The sequence below is a fragment of the Sceloporus undulatus genome, chromosome 2 (genome assembly GCF_019175285.1).
Source record: "Sceloporus undulatus isolate JIND9_A2432 ecotype Alabama chromosome 2, SceUnd_v1.1, whole genome shotgun sequence".
Classification (NCBI taxonomy): domain Eukaryota; kingdom Metazoa; phylum Chordata; class Lepidosauria; order Squamata; family Phrynosomatidae; genus Sceloporus; species Sceloporus undulatus.
Genome location: NC_056523.1, coordinates 107,609,991 through 107,628,545, shown reverse-complemented (window position 1 = coordinate 107,628,545; position 18,555 = coordinate 107,609,991). Strand labels below are relative to the sequence as shown.

Genomic DNA, 18,555 nt, shown 5'->3' with positions numbered 1-18,555 from the left:
TACAAATTCATTTTAGTGGATTTGTTCTAAGCATGACTAAGAATCCTACACATTAATTCTGGATTAAAACCAGTAATTCCACAATTCAAAAAAGCAAGAATATATGGAAGTTTAATATCAATAGATAGAAATTCAAGTGATACAAGATTCTTATTGCATTATCAAATTCTCTAGAGCAGGGGTTCCCAACCTGTGCTCCAAGGAGCCCTTAGGGCTCCGTGTGCACTTCCCAGGTGCTCTGGGCCATTCCAGGGAAATGAAAGAAATAAAAATGGAATGAAATTAATGTCTAAGAATATATTCTTATATATGCTCCTAAACACCATTAACTTGCAAGACATAGGATAGGCTTCTTAGGGGCTCTGCCATAGGGCTCTGCAAGTCAAAAAGTTTGGGAGCCCCTACTCTAGATTGCCTATGCTGGCAATTTTTCACAATTTGGTAGAATGGTCACTTCAAAGCAGCTCAAGAATTCCAGTTCTGCTCAAATGCTGATCCTTATAAACATATTTAATGCATACAATAGATACTATAAAGCTATTCAGATTTTGTTTTATGTGCCAAGTTGCTTTTGCTATTTTTCCTTCTCTTTTTGAAGGCAAATTAAGTTTATATCACACAATTTATAACCATTGTACAAATTCTTATCTCTTTTAGTATCAGTCTGCCAAGAGGAGATAAAACAGTGAGAAAGCTTTATTTTAGACTTGGGTGTGTTGGTTGAAGAACGGAGAAGAGAAACTGATGAACTTCTCAAAAAATATTTTTGTAGCTACTTCCACAAATTATACATTTACCTCTTCTTTCTAGATAGAAAAACTGGAAACAGACAACCATCGATTGCAGCAGGAGCTTCAGGATGCCAGAGATCAAAATGAGCTCTTGGAGTTCCGAAATCTAGAGCTTGAAGTGAGAACCTCCAGTGCAGAACTAAAAATGATGGGGGAGAGGGAGAATAAATGCACAATTCATCTTTAGATCATATCTCTATCCAAATTCCAATTCTTAATCTCACAGTGAGGAGATCCACTGAATGGAATTTGCACATTTGTTGATTGACTAAGGAGCTGTTGATTGACTAAGGAGATGGCTTGAAGTGCCAGCATGAGGGTATGGCGTTTGGACGATGCACACCCCGACATTGCCCACACACTAGCATGATACCACCCAAATGACCACATGGCAGGCGGCGTCTTAGTGCTCCTATGGCATGGTGTTTATATGACACACACCAAAAGAAGCACTGAAAAGTGCTGTCGTGGTAGTTTGCCAGCTCTGAAAGGAGCAGCATCTTGCCATTTCTTTTAGAGCTGGCAAAGCACCAGATCAGTGCTGTGGTGTGCAGATGCTGCAGCCCCAATCCGGTGCTGAAAGGGGCGGCAAGACACCACACCTTTAGGGCTATCTGTACAGCCCCTAAATTTCCATTGATTCAATGGGTCTACTCTAGTTGGAACTAACACTTGGATATTTTTGTTGTTGTGATTTGCCACCAAGTCTACTCTGACATATGGTGATCCTATGAATGAGAGACTTCAAAGGTTCCAAGTGATCAACTGCCCTGATTAGGTCTTGAAAATTCAGGGCTCTGGCTTCCTTGATTTAACCAATCCACCTGTTGTATGGTCTCCCTCTTTTCCTGTTGTCTTCCACTTCATTAAGCATTATAGACCTTTACTTTAATAGGCTTTGTGTGTTTGCTGTTTGGATTCCATTAGCGCCTTTGAGTATTTCACACAAAAAACTATGAGATAGAGATGATGACAATAATAATGAAGAATAAATAATCTGGAAGGAAGATTGTATTGTATTACAGACCATTTTAATTTCATAGAAACACTGAAATAATTACTGTATATACTCATGTACAAGTCCAGAAATTTTAGTCAAAAAATTGACCCAAAAAACCTGAGTCAACTTATCTATGTAAGTCCTGCACTTCAACTCTTATAAAATAATGAACTATCCCCTGGTGAAAGGCAAGAGTAAGATCTGCGGGCACACTGTACATGAGGTCGACTTATAGTTGAGTATATATGGTAGGTACATTCAGTACCAATTTCTACTTGCCATCTCTAACAAATAGTACCATAATCAAATAACATATTGTATACAAGATTGATGTTACTATTTCAGGAGCTGGCCAGTATAGTGTCCTATCAGATCTTCCACTGAACAGGCACATGCATTTCAAGATCAATTATTCTACAAGAAAAAGCAGGCTGCAGAAAAGACACAATCATTCATATAAACTTTCTTCTTTAAAAATATTCATGATGTTTACATATAGTTAGCTACATAGCAGAGGTGCTAAGAAACCCTGTTAGTGAATTGCAAAGATGCGTAACATTTTCAGCAAAGATGCGTAACAGTACACCAGCAAGACTGTCCCAATGCACATTGATTACCCCACTACTCCAAATGCCCTGCAGCAATCCTTATTAGGAAGCCCCAGGCCCCTTGTGTTTTCAAGTAATTTCCAACTTATAGAGACCCTCTCATGTTTTTTTCTTGGCAAGATTTGTTCAGAAGAGCTTTGCTATTACCTTCCCCTAAGGCTGAGAGCATATGACTTGCCAAAGTTCACCCAGTCAGTTTCATGGCCAAACCCTGGTCTCCATAGTCATAGTCCATAGTCCTCAAACCACAACACCACACTGCCTCCATTGCTCCATAGTCCTTCCTAACTGTCCCAAAACCCACACAGATCACTCTGTCTCTAGATTTCACCAGTTCTCTAGTTGCTACCTGGATGCCCTGCTACCCTTCCAATTGTTTTAGGTGTGTGTAGTGTGTCTGTCCCCACTGCTCACCTCACAACCCTCCTCAAAGCTTTTGCTGCTTTCAGGAAGCTGGGAAAAGAAATTGGATATGACAGGCACGTGCAGGCCAGTGGATACATATTACACTACACACTGTAAAAATAAATAAAAAAACAAGGATCCCATGGTGTCCAGAGAACCTCATTAGGGGCTCCAGTGTTGTGAAGGCTACTGAGCTAAACTTGTTCCTTGCAGGATGCACTATGACTGTACCAGCACTGCCAGTTTTGGCCAGGAATATTCTGCCCATGTTTTTGAAAATGCAGCCTGACCTTTTCTCTCTCTCTTTTTTAAACAGTCTGCCTATATAGTCTATGTCAGGGTGCTCAGGGCAGGGGGGCACCTATCCACTCCACTAGTGTACTATAGGATCCATACCTACAATTTTAGAATCAGGCTTCCTTCAGTAAACTGTGTACAAATCAGCAAATATCTCTGCGTAATATATAAACTCAAGGGATTAGAAAGGAGCTTCTTATAATCCAGAAAGAAACAAAGCCCTAAATTCAAATGTTAGTCTCAACAACAGCAGATCTATTGAATTAATGGAATTTACATGTGTGTTGACATGTGGCTCTACTCTTGTTAGGACTAACAGTTGGATTTAAGCTATTATCTGTTAAACAGAAATGTGTTGCAAATATCAGCATTGTAAAGCAACTCTGCAATCCAACCATCTTTTTGTCCTTTAACTTCTAAAAAGAATAAAGAACAAATGGGGAGAGGTGTTATCCACTACTCAATAGACAATTTACATATCTTTTCTATTTCTTAACTAATTTTGATGTTTTATTTTAAGGAAAGAGAAAGAAGGTCTCCACCATTTAATCTGCAAATCCACCCATTCTCTGATGGTGTAAGCGCTCTACAGATCTACTGCATGAAAGAAGGTGTCAAGGTATGTTAGAATGGAGTAACTAGCAAAACAGAGATCAAGCTATATGCCTTTTTAAGTATTACATTTTTCATTTATATGAAAATGAATACAGGGAGGGAGAGATTTTGGATCACATAATGTGCTGATGCCTATCCTTTACACATTCCCAGATCCCATGTGCTTCTGTGTGCAGTCTGTAACCCTCCCAGGATATTTTGAGCACTCTAGTTTCACTGGCATCAGTGGAATCAGACATATAGTTGGCTCTCCATATCCATGAATTCTGCATCCACAGTTTCAACCATTCACAGCTTGGAAATATATATATATTTTAATTCCAAAAAGCTGTTTATTATGCCATTGTATAGAATGGAACTTGATCATCTATGGATTTTGATATCCATGGGGGTTCTTGGAAACAAACCCCAATGGATACTGGGGGCCCACTGTATAATACAGTGTTGAAATCCTGTTAGCTACCTGGTAGAATATTATCCATTTCTATTGTATTTTATGTAGTGATGGAAGGAACAATGGAGGTGGAAGGTAGTTAGCCATGCCAGAATGCTGACTCAAACAACTGCATGAGCCAGACTACTACTATCTCTTTAGATTCCAACTAAGCATTTGATAAATATAGGATATAGTTACTCAAATGGGAAAAATGACTATTGGCACATATATTGCATGATGACTATTGACAAAAGGGAAGACGATGGAGGATTTTCCCTACAAGGCCCATGTTCCTTCCACAAAGAGGCTGTCTGCAGGGGTCAAAAAGCCATGCTTCTCATTGTACTGTATGGATGATGCAAGCCAAATCCTGGGACTAGGATTGGGCTGGATCCTGGCAGATTAGACACAGGTTCTCTGGATCTGGCCCAATCCTGGGGTAAATGACCATTAACATGGATCAGAAAAGAAAACAGTTTCCTGGAAACTCCACTGCAAACCCCAACTGTTTAATATCCCCCATGCACTCCATACCTGTATGTGCTGCCACTTCTACTGAGAAGCCCCCCCCCCCCCGGAAATGGGGCTCTTGGCCATGTGGGTGCAGCCAGGGACCCCACTGCTGTAACAGGTATGACAATGGGAAACTTTTCAGTGAGAGCGACAGTGCAGAAAGGTATGAAGCATGTGTCATTAGCGGATCTCTGGGACAGCACAGGGACAAGTATTTAAACCCATACCCACATTGGCCTGGGGAACAACCTGAGAGAACACTTGGGCTAGAATAGCACAGGCTAAGCCCATGCTTTTCTGGCAAATCTGCTCAGGGCCATAGAATGAAAGAATCCATCAAAAAATTGAGGATCAGTTTACGATCCTGCCTAGGCATTTACCCCCACCCCCATGCAACAAGGGCTCTTGATTTGGCAATCCTATAACTGTAGCCCTGTCTCCTCAGGCACAACTGATTGGTCTTACCCACTCCTTTTGTTCTTCTACAACCCCCCTCCATTCATATCTGTACATTAATCTCATCCTTCCAGTTAATTCCTGCTAATGGAGCTCAGTTGTTAGGGTTCTTCACCCTGGTGCAGCAATAGTGAATACATTGTGGTTTTCCAAGTGCATAACATTAAACTGACATCTAATCTTATTAGTATCATCTTTTTCTTTTCTTTTCTTTTTTAAATAGGATGTTAGCATTCCAGATCTCATAAAACAGCTGGATATCTTGGGCGATAATGGGGTAAGGAATATTCATAGCTAACATTACATAATATGTTCAACATGCCAAAGAAAACATGTAGGCCTGATGAAGATAAGTACAAAAAAGATATATAGAACATACAATATAGCAGGATCAAAGAGCCAGGTAATATAACTATGTTCATAACATCTTCCCATGCACCCTTTGAGATGTTTAATTATCAAGCTTTAGAAAACTTTTGATGGTTAGTAATGTCTTTACATAACATTTGTGTGATTTTAGAAATGAGGACTGTATGAAACATTTGGCCTGCATTTCATGAGCTACACCATCTGGCCTAAGTTAAGTCAAAAGTTATTTTGTATACATTTTGTATACATTTCTGTTAACTTACATGTATCAGGGTTTTTTTGTTAGTGCAAGTGCACACTGTATTGTCCACATTTAAATGATATGTTTGCAGGTTTCCCACTCATTTGAATGCGGAAAGTAGCTGTGAAATTGAAATTGGGAAATTAAAGGAGGATTTTCTCCAATAACAGTTAGTGTTATTGGAGAAAACATTAGGAACCTAATGCTGCTTCCTTAACTTGATTTCTGCCTCTTGAATTTACAGAATTTAAGAAATGAAGAACAAGTGGCTATAATTCAAGCCAGTACTGTATTATCTCTGGCAGAAAAGGTACTTTTTGTACATTTTATGTTTCAAATATGTTGCCTGGTATGAGCTATGTGTGTGTATATGTCTACTTATGCATGCATGTGTGTGCACACCAAGAGATGAAAGATAGAAGAAAAAATTGTACAGAATTGCAAAGAGGGACTGTAAAAAAGTCAAATACAGGAAAGGTTGCAATTTCTGTAAGTGTCAGTCAAAATAAGACTCAGATACTTTGCTTAGACATAAGAACAAGCCAGAGAGCTGCAGGTGTCAAATATGTGCAGTACGCCTGATTGCTGTTACTGCTGCTAGGAGCAGCTAATCAACCACAGTGCATTACGCTGTGGTCTGCTTATCATGTCAGCCAATCTCAATATCAGCCAGTGCTCTGTCTTGTTTCTCCCCAGCAAGCCAGAAAAAGTAACCAAAACACAAATTGTTTTGTTTTGTTTTTTCTTGTTGGAAGATCAACAAGCCAGAGTACAAGCAGCTGTTAGGTTTAGATGACATCATGCAAGTGGGAATAGGTGAACAGCATGCACTAGCATGTTGATTGTGATTGATAAGCCCGTCTTCTTTCTGTTCCCAAGTATATTTTCATGCCTGAATACATCCACAGATTTTTCAGAAAAGTAAACAGTAATTTAGCTCTTATTGCTCAATCTCATTTTGTCATCCAGTATTGATGGTGGTAGTGGTGGCAATGTGCCCTCAAGTTATTTCTGACTTATTGCAACCCTAAGGGTTTTCTGAGGTCTGAGAGTGTATGATTTGCCCAAGATCACCCAGTGGGTTTTCATAGCCAAGCAGGAAATCAAACCCTCCTCTCAAGAGTCATGCTCAAACCAGTACTCCACGCTGGTTCTTGTGTGATCCAGTATAAGCCAATTCATATCATTTTGTCTTTTTTTTTTTTTTTTACTGCTTGGTCCAATTGTCCAAGGCACTGTTTGATTTAGAACTTTGGCTACAATAAATTACAGTAGAGAACAGATACCAGTTAAGACAAATGATAAGTTGCAAAATTTGCTTAGCCTGAGAGCCCACATTGTGGGGAAAATAATTAGTTATGCACACTAGAAACATACATCTTGACCTCCATCTTGAGGGGAGAGAAGCAGGCAAGAAACAACAGGCCTCTGCCTGCCAAGAAGAAGAGCCCTCCCCCGACCTCCATCTTGAGGGGAGAGAAGCAGAGTTTTTTTTTTTTAATTACTTGCTTTGTTTTATATCCATATGTATGCTGTAAACCGCTTTGATCGTAGGAAAAGCGGTATACAAATAAAACATATTATTATTATTATTATTATTATTATTATTATTATTATTACATTAGCAAGCAGCATCCATCCTTTAAATCAGAGCAATAATAAGAAATAACCCAGTGTGAAGCACCTAGTAGTGATGCACACAGAGTAGCCCAGTCTGTCCTTTGAACGGAGAACAGATGTGCTGCTGTCTGGCACTGGGTCTGTACATGCTGCTAATGAGAACCTGATGCGTATTGGGTAGACAGAACAGCACAATATAAAACAGCTGTTGAACACTCTGAATAGAGAAAGCCAAGCAACAACACACATGTGATGTCCAAGCAAAGGGCAAATGTGATGCACACATAAATTGCCTCAACTTCTGGGGTATGGAAAAGTGGAAATATCCACAAGAACGAACTTGGAAAACGTACACAATCCATTACATTGTGAGTGGGAAACATTTGATCTTCCTGTGTTGGCCTTCAGCACCCATCTGCCCTACCTAGTGCAGCCAATGAGAAGGGACTGGGGGAATTGTCAACCAAAGGATCCTCCCCTTGAAGTAAAAATAGGGGTTATCAGGACTTAGCCCTAGAATGTATTTTTCAGTGCTTGGGAAAGGAACAGTAATAATAAAGTGTTTCTGACCATGCTCAGGTTTCTTTTCTTTTGCATCATTGTACAATTATAGTAAAATTATAGAACAACTATAGGCAGTTTAGAGGATGTGGGGTCCAGCAAGGCATGAGCCTTGCCTCCACCCCTTTCCCATCCCATTTGTACAAACGAACAAATGGCAAGCAGCCACAGACAGAATTCCTTAGTCTGGCCTGACATTTGCTGAAATGGAAAGAAAGCTGCTCAGAAGGTGTCTGTTTTCTTTCTGATTCTGACAGTAATAATAACATATTAGCATCATTCATGAAGCGAGTTGGACAACGACTAGAGCATGACTGGCGTGGCACTCGACTCTTATCTAACAGAACTCGTAATAGGAAATTTCTTTGTTCCTATAGAGAGGCGATACAGACAGTGCAGAAATCTTTCTCCTCTGCACATACCATGTCTGCGGAGTCCCGTCCAGCAGAGCTGTTTAGGGTAGTAAGAGAACTGACACAGGTTCCACCTGTGCAGAACCCTTTGCTTAACCCAACAACGGCCTGCTGTGATGTTTTTAACAACTACTTCGCAGATAATATCTCTCAGATAAGAGCCGACCTGGATGCCGGGATTGCAGCAGAATCGACTAATGAGGTGTCCAGTAGACCCGTTATTGAAGTTAAACTAGATCGGTTTGAGTTTGTGAGTACCAATGATGTGGACAAGATCCTTGGAAATGTGAAGAAGACGACATGTCCCCTCGATCCCTGCCCATCATGGCTGGCCATCCAGGGGGGTGATGCCTTGATGGCATTTCTTAGAGATGTCATCAATGCATCCCTTAGGGAAGGTTGTGTTCCAACTTGCTTAAAGGAGGCAGTTGTTAGACCGCTCCTGAAAAATCCTTCCCTGGACCCCCTGGATATGAAGAACTATAGGCCTGTATCCTATTTGCCATTTTTGAGCAAGGTGATCAAGAGGGCTGTCACTCTTCAACTCCAAGTCATCTTGGATTAAACCGATTATAGGCATTGACAGTGGAAGTGTGATCCTGTTGATGCTTCTAGATCTCTCAGCGGCCTTTGACACAATAGATCATGACGTCCTCTTGGAACGCCTGCAACAGTTAGGAATCGGTGGCACTGTACTCCAGTGGTTCCGGTCCTTCCTCTCGGGTAGATTCCAGAGGGTGATGCTCAGGGACAGTCGCTTCTCGAAAACGGAGCTTAAATGTGGCGTCCCTCAAGGCGCCATACTGTCCCCAATGCTATTCAACATTTAAATGAAGGGAGAAATCATTTGCAGATATGGGGAAGGGTGTTATCAGTACACTGATGACACCCAAATATATTTCTCCATGTCCTGATCAGCAGCTATGACAACAGATAGCATTTCTCCCCTCAATCAGTGTCTTGAAGCGGTAACGGGCTGGATGAGGAAAAACAAACTCAAGCTGAATCCACACAAAATGGAGGTACTTACAGTAAGGGCCCCCAAACCAGGTATAGGGTTGCAACCTCCAGTCCTAGATGGGGTCACGCTCTCCACAAAGGACTGTGTTCACAGTCTAGGGGTGCTCCTAGATACATCGCCTCACATGACAAACCAAGTGAATGAGACGATCAGGCGCGCCTGCTATCAGCTCCAGCTGATACGCCAGCTGCACCCTTTCCTGGAGGTAAAGGACCTAGAAACTGTTGTACATTCACTGGTAACTTCACGACTTGATTTCTGTAATGTGCTCTACATGGGGCTACCCTTGTGCCTAGTCCGGAAACTTCAACTAGTACAAAATATGGCAGCCAGGCTGGTCGCCGGAAAAACTAGGAGTGACCGAATAACACCCGTCCTAAAATCTCTTCACTGGCTGCCTATTAGTTTCCGAGCACAGTACAAAGTGTTGGTTATAGCCTTTAAAGCCCTACATGGCTTAGGTCCAACCTATTTGAGGGATTGCCTGCTCCCATATAATCCGCCCCACACCCTCAGGTCCTCTGGGAGGAATCTATTGCAGCCTTTAAAAACCAGACTAACTGCTACCTCCCAGAGGGCCTTCTCTGCAATTGCTCCCAGACTATGGAACGGTCTGCCAGATGAGATCCATCAAATTGCCAGCTTAGACAGCTTTAAAAAAGCTGTCAAGACGGATGTCTTCTGGCAGGCCTTTCCTGAATAAAAATGCCTGGCCACAGAATCTCTGCCCCCCACATCATGTATCAGCCCACCGCTCTGTCCTCGGTGTATTTTTATGGTGTTTTTTAAATTGTGTTTTTAATAGTTATTTTAATTGTAACATGTTCAATCCTGTTTTAAGGGGGGAACCTGGGACATAACGTTGTAAATGTGGATATTTTAATATGTTATGAGTCGCTTTGATTGTCTCGTCACAGAAAAGCAGGATAAAAATAAAAGTTTTATTTATTATTTATTATTATTTTTATCTTTCAGTGGATACAGCAGATTGAAGGGGCCGAAGCAGCTCTGCATCAGAAGATGATGGAACTGGAGAGTGACATGGTAGGACAGAACATGTACTGGATATCTTTGCATCACTTTCTTCTCTGTCCTTTGCATCATAATAAACAGTTCACTTTTTTGTCTTGCACTGCTTGAGCATCCAACTTGCTCTTTGTCCTGTAATTATTTCTCTTTTTCCATCACTATAGGAGCAATTCTGTAAAATAAAAGGTTATCTAGAGGAAGAGTTGGACTACAGGAAACAAGCTCTTGACCAAGCCTACATGGTAAGTTGAAACCAAGTTCCAGACTGAATACAAACACATTCACTTTGGGACATAGGTTACTTACACTCCAAAAATAAATGCATCTTCTTGGTGATAGGTTTCCACAGTCACTCAAGTGACCTTCAAGTAAGTGTAACTTTAAAAGAAAAGAGTTTTTTGAAAGGTAGAACAATATTTTCAGGGGGAAATGAAGCTGTATGTAGAGACTTCTAGCATATATCAGAGCTTCAGGACATAGGTGGATCTTCCCCAAATGCAGTGGTATCTGTCTTCACTTCAGCAGGGGGGCAAACCACAATCCTCTTCACATGCAGAGTTGCATCTGCTGTTGAAGTGAATGGGGAAATCTAAATGTAATTATCAGCAATCAACATTTTAGACATTTAACAAATCCATGTGAGTTTCCAGAATAATGTGATAATGTATGTATGTAATATCCAACCATATCTATCCATGATGCAGTGTTGCTGTTCTGTGCACTGAAGTTGACCTTGATTTACGACAATCCTGTTGTAGGGTTTTCTTGGCAAGATTTATTCACAGGTGATTCACCACTGCCTTCCTCTTAAGCTGAAAGGGTATGACTTGCCCAAGTGGGTTTCCATTGCTGAGTGGAATTTCAAATCTAGAGTTTTAGTCCAACGTTCAGCTCACTACACTGTGCTGGCTCATTACATACATACACTCTTACCTTACTTGGGAGCTTCATGTGGCATTGTCAGCACTCACCAAATTTTAGATACTGAGTGTAAGATACAGATACAAAACATTCCTATCAGAAATGTTTCACTTTCATTTGCATTATCCACTTTCACAGGCTAAGGTCTTCTGCATAACAATTTTTAAATATATATATAAACCAAAAGCTCAGTTTTGCATAGGTTCATATCCACTAACCACTTTTTGCTGTTCCATTGCTTAGAGAATCCAGGAGCTTGAAGCCACTTTGTACAACGCTTTGCAGCAAGAAACAGTGATAAAGTTTGGGGAGTTGCTCAGCGAGAAACAACAGGAAGAACTTAGGACAGCGGTTGAAAAATTAAGAAGGCAAATGCTAAGGAAAAGTAGAGAATATGACTGCCAGATCTTACAGGAGAGAATGGAACTGCTTCAGCAGGCACATCAGGTGAGATTCAGGGGGGCAGGGGTAGAGTCTGATTTGAATATGCAAAAAGTGACATTATCATGTTTTCCCAATTACATAGTCAAAATATTTGACATGTAAAATAACATTAAGTCCTACTGATACCACTCAGTGGGAATTAAGTATATGTTTGCTCCGCTCATAGAAAGCAAGGGAAACCAACTTGCAGGCACAGCAGCATATAGTGAGCTTCACATTTAACAAACATGACCACAGACAACATTTTGATGGAGAGGGAAAGGCCACAACTTTATTGGTTACAACTGAATAAGCCTCATCTTTATCATGGGTCCAGATCCAGGCATAGATTTACCTGACTGCTGACCAATTGCAGCCACTTCATCAATCAACCTGCTTGGTGGCCAAGAATGACCCTTGATGCACCCCACCTTCTGGATAGCACTGGAATGATGGACTCAGGCAGAAGCCACTGTGTGGTTCTCCTGTCACCTGGGAAGTGAAGCAGAGTCATTTGCTTCTGAACTTGGCTTGGTCTGATTACTTACACTGCAACGGTCCCTTAAAGTACCCTGCATCTACTGGGTATGATGGGCACACAGACTCTATCTAACCACAAACTTGAACTGGTTTCCTCAAACCACCCAAATTATCATAATCAATATTAACTGTGTGATACCACTTAACCAAACAGTCACCTATCTATACAATTTCCCCAGAACTGTATAGTTCCTACCAAGATGGGTAGGAAAGACAGTCCAAGCCAACTGACTGTTAATGTGTGGGGTAAGCCACTTGTAAGGGCCAAAAGTGAACCTGGGTGAAGCAGAGTGAAGCCTCTGCTTCACCCTGTACTAGCTAACTAGGCTGCCTTGATTGGTTGGCCTTCGCACTCAGTTCTAGGGTCAGGAAAACTGTGTGGGCTACTCAGAAATAGTCTCAGCTGCAGTCATTGGTGTTCCCAGTGAGCTAGGAAGCACATTTATCTTTATTCTTGAAGTGGAACAGATATTTCAAGGAGGACTCAGCTACTTTTCATGTCTATGAACTTCTAGTTTGGAAATCTTACATTAACTTTCCTGAGCCAAGATTAATTTGGACTACGGTTTTTCAGTTTTTATGTATTGTTTTTCATTTTATTTCTAGAGGATCCGAGATTTAGAAGATAAAACTGACATCCAGAAGAGACAGATCAAGGACTTAGAAGAAAAGGTTGGTTGCTGCAAGGCTGTTTTAAAAGTTTTAAAAATGAACACCAGCTAATTTTATTAGTATAATATTTCCCTGCCATCTTGCTTTTAAAAAAAAAATCAATGGATTCAGTAACATTTTCAAGAGGTTTTTTCCTGTTAATCTCTGCTTTTCCACAACATGCAAGGTGATTCCATCAAGACTGTGAACTAAACTGCTTCCTCACCTGATTGGCAGCCACCATTTTCAGTCACTCACCCCAAGCATTGCAATGTTTATATGTTCCGTTTCTCATTTTACCACATCTAGCTTCTGCTGATTTATTCTTCTCATATTCCACATTCCTATAGTATGTGTTGTGCAGTTTCACACTGTCTTTTCATCTCTGAGCACATCAACAGTTGTATGTTTTTTCAGCTTGAGTCCAGTTGTCATTAGCCAACTGATAATTCTCATTTGCTGTATGCCATCTGACCTGGGAGTTTCATCTTCTGGCACTATATCTTGTTTAATTTTGGATTGTCTCATCATAGAGTTTTCATGGGAAAAGACATTCAAAGGGGGTTTACCATGCCTCTTATGCAATTCTAATAAGTATTAACTATGATGCCACTGCCATTGTCTCTAAGAGATCCTCCACGAGTGTCACCTCCTGCTACAGCTGCTGCTACGTAACTGTTTAGTAGATTTAGTCAGGCTCCTCAGCACCTATCTGATATGAGAGATCCTGCCACCAGCATAGCCTTCTGCCTCACAGGAGGACACAGTCCCACCACCATGCAAAGGTAGTGTCATTGGTGGGAATGATAGGTTAGAGATAGATATTTTTTGTCAGTCTACCTTTCATTTTCTTCAATAGATACCCTCCCTCCCCCATAACAACTCAGAGTAAAGTGAACAGCAGGCAGTGCCAGCAGCAAGTAGATTTTAAGTGAAGAATCCATTTATCCTTTAATCTCCATGTAAAATTCAAAGCAAAACACTATCAAAATCCATTTATGCTATCATGCTGAAAATTGTTTCTGATAAAGGACTCAGCCCAAAAGATTTTCTATTTTAGTTAAGCATGATGTTTGTAATTCAAAGACTATCCCTGTTTTAAGGGTTATTTCAGCACTATCAGGTTACTCCAGAATCCTGTCATTCTGCCAGCATGAATTTTTGCAAACTGGATTTCAAAAATTAAAGTATATTAAAGTAATCCAGTATTATCAGCAAAACATGAGAGCTACAGTGCACTTAAGGGAAAAATGTCATAGGAACTTCTGTTTTATTAATACACCTATTTTATTATACATCAGAGAGCCAATGTGGCATAGTGATTTGAGCATTGGACTCATACTCTAGGAGACAGGCATTTGAACCCTTGCTCAGCCATGGAAACCTACTGGGTGGCTTTGACCAAGTTGTACCCTATCAGTCAAAGAGGAAGGCAATGGGAAATCTCCTCTGAAGAAATCTTGTGGGGTGTTGGGGTGGGTGGGTTATAACCAGCATGATGTATTAGACTACGTTTGAGTATTGGACTAAGACTCTGGGAGACCAGAGTTCAAATCCCCATTCACTCATAGAAACTCACTGAGTGAAATTGAACAAGTCATACTGTTTCAGCCTCAAAGGAAGGCAATGACAAACTTCCTCTGAGTAAGTCTTGCCAAGAAAACCCTGTTGCCATAAGTCAAGAGTCAACTTGAAGTCATATAATAACAACAGAATAATGTATGCCTCCCTTAGATCCCTGTGGGATGTAAATATTTCAGTAAACAAATACTGGGGTCTGATACTCAAGAGATTGAATTGATCACATAAAATGAATGGTGACTTCCAGATCTACATATCTGAATATACACACACTTCCTTATCATATCAGATATTTAACTACTAAAGGTTAGCATAAATTGCTGGACAGTATTGGATAATGGATAGTATTCTAATAATGTCAAGTGTAGGGTTGCCATAAGTCTGGACCTCCAAACCGGGACAAATGTAGGACAAATGTAGGACAAAATTTTCAAATGTAGGGCGCTTTTTTTTTTAATGGAGGACACGCGAAAAAAATTGATGGTTTTTAAAAAATGTTAATATAAATTCATGTTTCTTAGGCATGATCAAAATGGAGGACATTTGGGCATTATTCCTAGACAGATGACAGAAATGGACTTTCCCTTTCTGGCCACCCCCCCCCCATTCCAAACAGCACATTTGGGCATTGAACATGGCTTTACTTAACATGGCAATCTCTTGCATATTTCAGAGGCTTATTCCATAACCAAACTCTTTGGGTTTCATACTGAATATGTCAAGGTGGTTTAACAAGAAGTGGGTTTGCCCTTGGATTCAACTGTACTTCTCAGAAGTGTGTACTTGGTCAAGGGACTTTGGTTTTTTTTCACTGTGCATGAGTTTGTAAAAATCAGAACAACTTACATTGGTCGTGCCTCAGAAGCTGGCTCATTTCATCATCATCACTATCCTCTTCCTCCTCCTCCTCCCTTCCTTCCTCCCTCCTTCCTCCTTCCCTCCTTCCTCCCCTTTCCTCCTCCCTCCTTCTTTCCTCCCTCCTTCCTCCCTCCTTCCTTCCTTCCTCCCTCCTCCTCCTCCTCTTTTCCTTCCTTCCTCCCTCCTTCCTCCTTTCTCCCTCCTCCTCCTCTGCCTCCCAGCCCAGGCAAAAGCGGAGGAGGAGGTGGGTGGCTGCCTTGGCGCACTCCCCCTCGCCCGCGCGCCAAGGCAGGAGGCAGTCACCCGCCTCCGCCTCCTCCTCTGCCTCCGCCTCCCGGGCCCAAAGAAGTGCCCAGGTGGAGGAGGCGGTGGGAGCACCAAGCCAGGCAGGCATCTCTGCCTCCTCTTCCGCTTGGGCCTGGGCTGGGAGGCAGAGGAGGAGGAGGAAGGAAGGAGGGAGAAAGGAAGGAAGGAAGGGAGGCTTGGAACGGAGGAGGAGGAGAAGGAGGTGCGCCTCCTGCGCATGCACGCGCCCCCTCCCCACCACCCTCCCCCCGCGCACCACCTCCTTCTTCGCTTCCAAACGGAGGAGGAGAAGGAGGTGGGTGGCGCGGCCACGCGGGGAGGCAGGGGAAGGTGGGTTGGTGCCGCATGGGCCCCAAACCAGGGGCTGAGGGCCAAACCGGACTGGGACCGGGAGGGGTCCCCCAAAAGCAGGTTTGTCACGGGGGCCGCCGGGTTATGGCATCCCTAGTCAAGTGACATTAATGCAATTAGCCAGAAGAAAGCAACCATTCTAGAAGAGAAAAAAGTCTACTGGATGTGTAGTTGTTACTGTAACTATTATACAGTGCAATCTCATACCTTTCTCCTGAAAAGCCACACTGATTTCAATGAGATTCACTACCAGGCAAACCTGTACCCAACTGCAACTGAATCACATCCCCAAGGGGAAAGATCCCTATTACTTAGCTTAAAAAAAACTAACTATGACCAATTAAAACTATTTACTTTTTCTTCTTCTACAGTTCCTCTTTCTGTTCTTGTTCTTCTCTCTTGCCTTTATTCTTTGGCCTTGATGTCAATGTGCCTCTTGCAAGGTAAGTCTGTATCTCCTTAATTCTTCCTTACAAAAGATATATACATCCTTTTTTCCAGGTTTGCATCCAAAGCTTAGTGAATACCTGAACCAAAGTGACAGAGAAGCATATGGATAATTCAAGCAACTTTCAAATCTTTTACTCCAAGCTCTTTTTCTTCACATAATACATAAAAGACAACTTGAGTTTTCCACAGGAAGTTTCAGCTAATCTCAGTTTGCTCCCAAGCGCACCTGTATGATATATATGCTTCAACACATATGCTCATTGCATGCACACTTCCCATTTTTACTGTACATTTAGAATACAGTGGACCCTTGTTATACGCTGGGGTTTGGTTCCAAGATCACCCATGTATAACAAAATCAGTGTATGCTCAAGTCTCATTAGATATAATGACATAGCAAAATGGTGTCCCTTATAAAAATGGAAAATCAAGGTAAATTTATACTTTTTTGGAACATTTTCAAACCGTGTATGCTTGAATCCGTGTATAAAAAATCCGTGTATAAGAAGGGCCGACTGTATCTTTGTTGAACACCTAAAAGTGGTAATTTTAAATTAATATTAAAATCATTCCACTGCTGTTGTTGTTGTTATTATTATTATTATTATTATTATTATTATTATATTTATAAAGCACTGTAAATTTGCACAGTGCTGTACATAGAATGGATAAAATCTATAAGAATAATAAAACCTGCCAGTGGTGTACAATCTATTAAAAAATGCATATAACAGTAGATAGTAATAAAAGCTAGAATAAAATAAGCAAACAACAGGTTAAAAACATCAAATAACAGACTTCAGATCAAATATCAGATGTCAAACAAAAACAGTCACACACTACCTGGAAATGCTTCCCTGAACAATGTAGTCTTTAACTCAGTTTTAAAACTGGTGAGCCGTGTTTATGGGGGGAAAAGGTTCCAGGATTGAGGGGCAGCAAGTGAGAAAGGACGAATCCGGGACGGGGCAGTGGAAGTCCTAAGTTGGGACAGGAGACCCTGACTTCAAGAACGGAGGGAACAAGTAGGAATGTAAGGTGAGGGAAATTCAGATAGATAAGGAGGGGCTGCCAGTTAGTTTCTAGGAACCAAGTGTTGATTATTATCTTTAAAGTCCTACATGGTTTGAGTCCAGATTATCTACAGGATTGCCTTCTCCCTTTTAATCCCTCAGATCCTCTGGGCAACATCTACTTTAGTCAGAGAATATTTTCTTTGGCCACCCCAAGATTTTGGAATGACCTGCCAGAAGAGATTGTAAACTGAGATGCTATCTGCATTTAAAACAGCAGTAAAGACTAGTCTCCCAGCAGACTTATCCAGATTATTTTTATACTATTAATTTTAATGAACTGATTGATTTTTAATCCGTATTGGTAATATATACTCTTTTAATTTTGTCTTTGTTCAGGATATATGTTCAGTTCTAGTCTATTTCCTCTAAATAACATCTGTCCTTCCTTCCTGTTTCTTGAGCTCTATCTCTCTTCACATCAGACACTGCAAACCTAGAGTGTCAGACACAATCCCCTATTGGAGTTGGACCTGGCTTGTCATGTAGGACTGGAAAAAAAACAGACTCCATATTTTAGCTTAACAACTTCATACATTTTGAGCAGGGACGATAATTGTGCAGCCCTCTATACACAGTTGAACTGCAACTCTCACCATTCCTCACCACTGGTTAGAACTGCTGGAAGCTGCAGTTCAACATCACATGGAGGGTCAATTCCTACCCCTGGTTGAGAGCATTCAAAAACAGTACCTAGTCACAGAGACTCTACATCAGTGTTTTCCAAGCCACTTGATTTGGGAGACCATGGGTTTTTTCCCCCCAGTGTGCCAGGGACTGATACCATATTTGTGCCCAATTAGTATAATTTTTTATTTCCTGGAAACTTACCAGGGTCTGGCAACCTATCATTTGGGAACTGGCACTGGTTCAAGGACCACTACTTTGACTGCTGTTCATGACTGTCTTTCAAGACTCTGTGAAAGTGGATGAAAGTCCCTTATTCTAAATATAAAGACTATTATCTTCTAAATAAATGTAAAGGAAGCTACTTATATTGGTTTCCTTTGTCAACTCTTCTTGATA

The 18,555-nt window shown here is 41.1% G+C and overlaps 1 protein-coding gene across 2 annotated transcripts in view; it reads left to right on the top strand.

Moving 5' to 3' along the window:
• The window catches only part of JAKMIP2 (janus kinase and microtubule interacting protein 2), a 145,159-nt gene that overhangs the window by 124,761 nt on the left and 1,843 nt on the right, over positions 1 to 18,555 (top strand). For both annotated transcript variants that reach the window (XM_042455228.1, XM_042455227.1), the window contains 9 exons: positions 811 to 909; positions 3,622 to 3,720; positions 5,345 to 5,398; positions 5,976 to 6,041; positions 10,322 to 10,390; positions 10,540 to 10,617; positions 11,540 to 11,743; positions 12,866 to 12,931; positions 16,378 to 16,449. In XM_042455228.1, coding sequence (XP_042311162.1) covers positions 811 to 909; positions 3,622 to 3,720; positions 5,345 to 5,398; positions 5,976 to 6,041; positions 10,322 to 10,390; positions 10,540 to 10,617; positions 11,540 to 11,743; positions 12,866 to 12,931; positions 16,378 to 16,428 — 786 coding nt within the window. In that variant the 3' untranslated portion in view covers positions 16,429 to 16,449. The remainder of the gene's footprint in view (positions 1 to 810; positions 910 to 3,621; positions 3,721 to 5,344; positions 5,399 to 5,975; positions 6,042 to 10,321; positions 10,391 to 10,539; positions 10,618 to 11,539; positions 11,744 to 12,865; positions 12,932 to 16,377; positions 16,450 to 18,555) is intronic.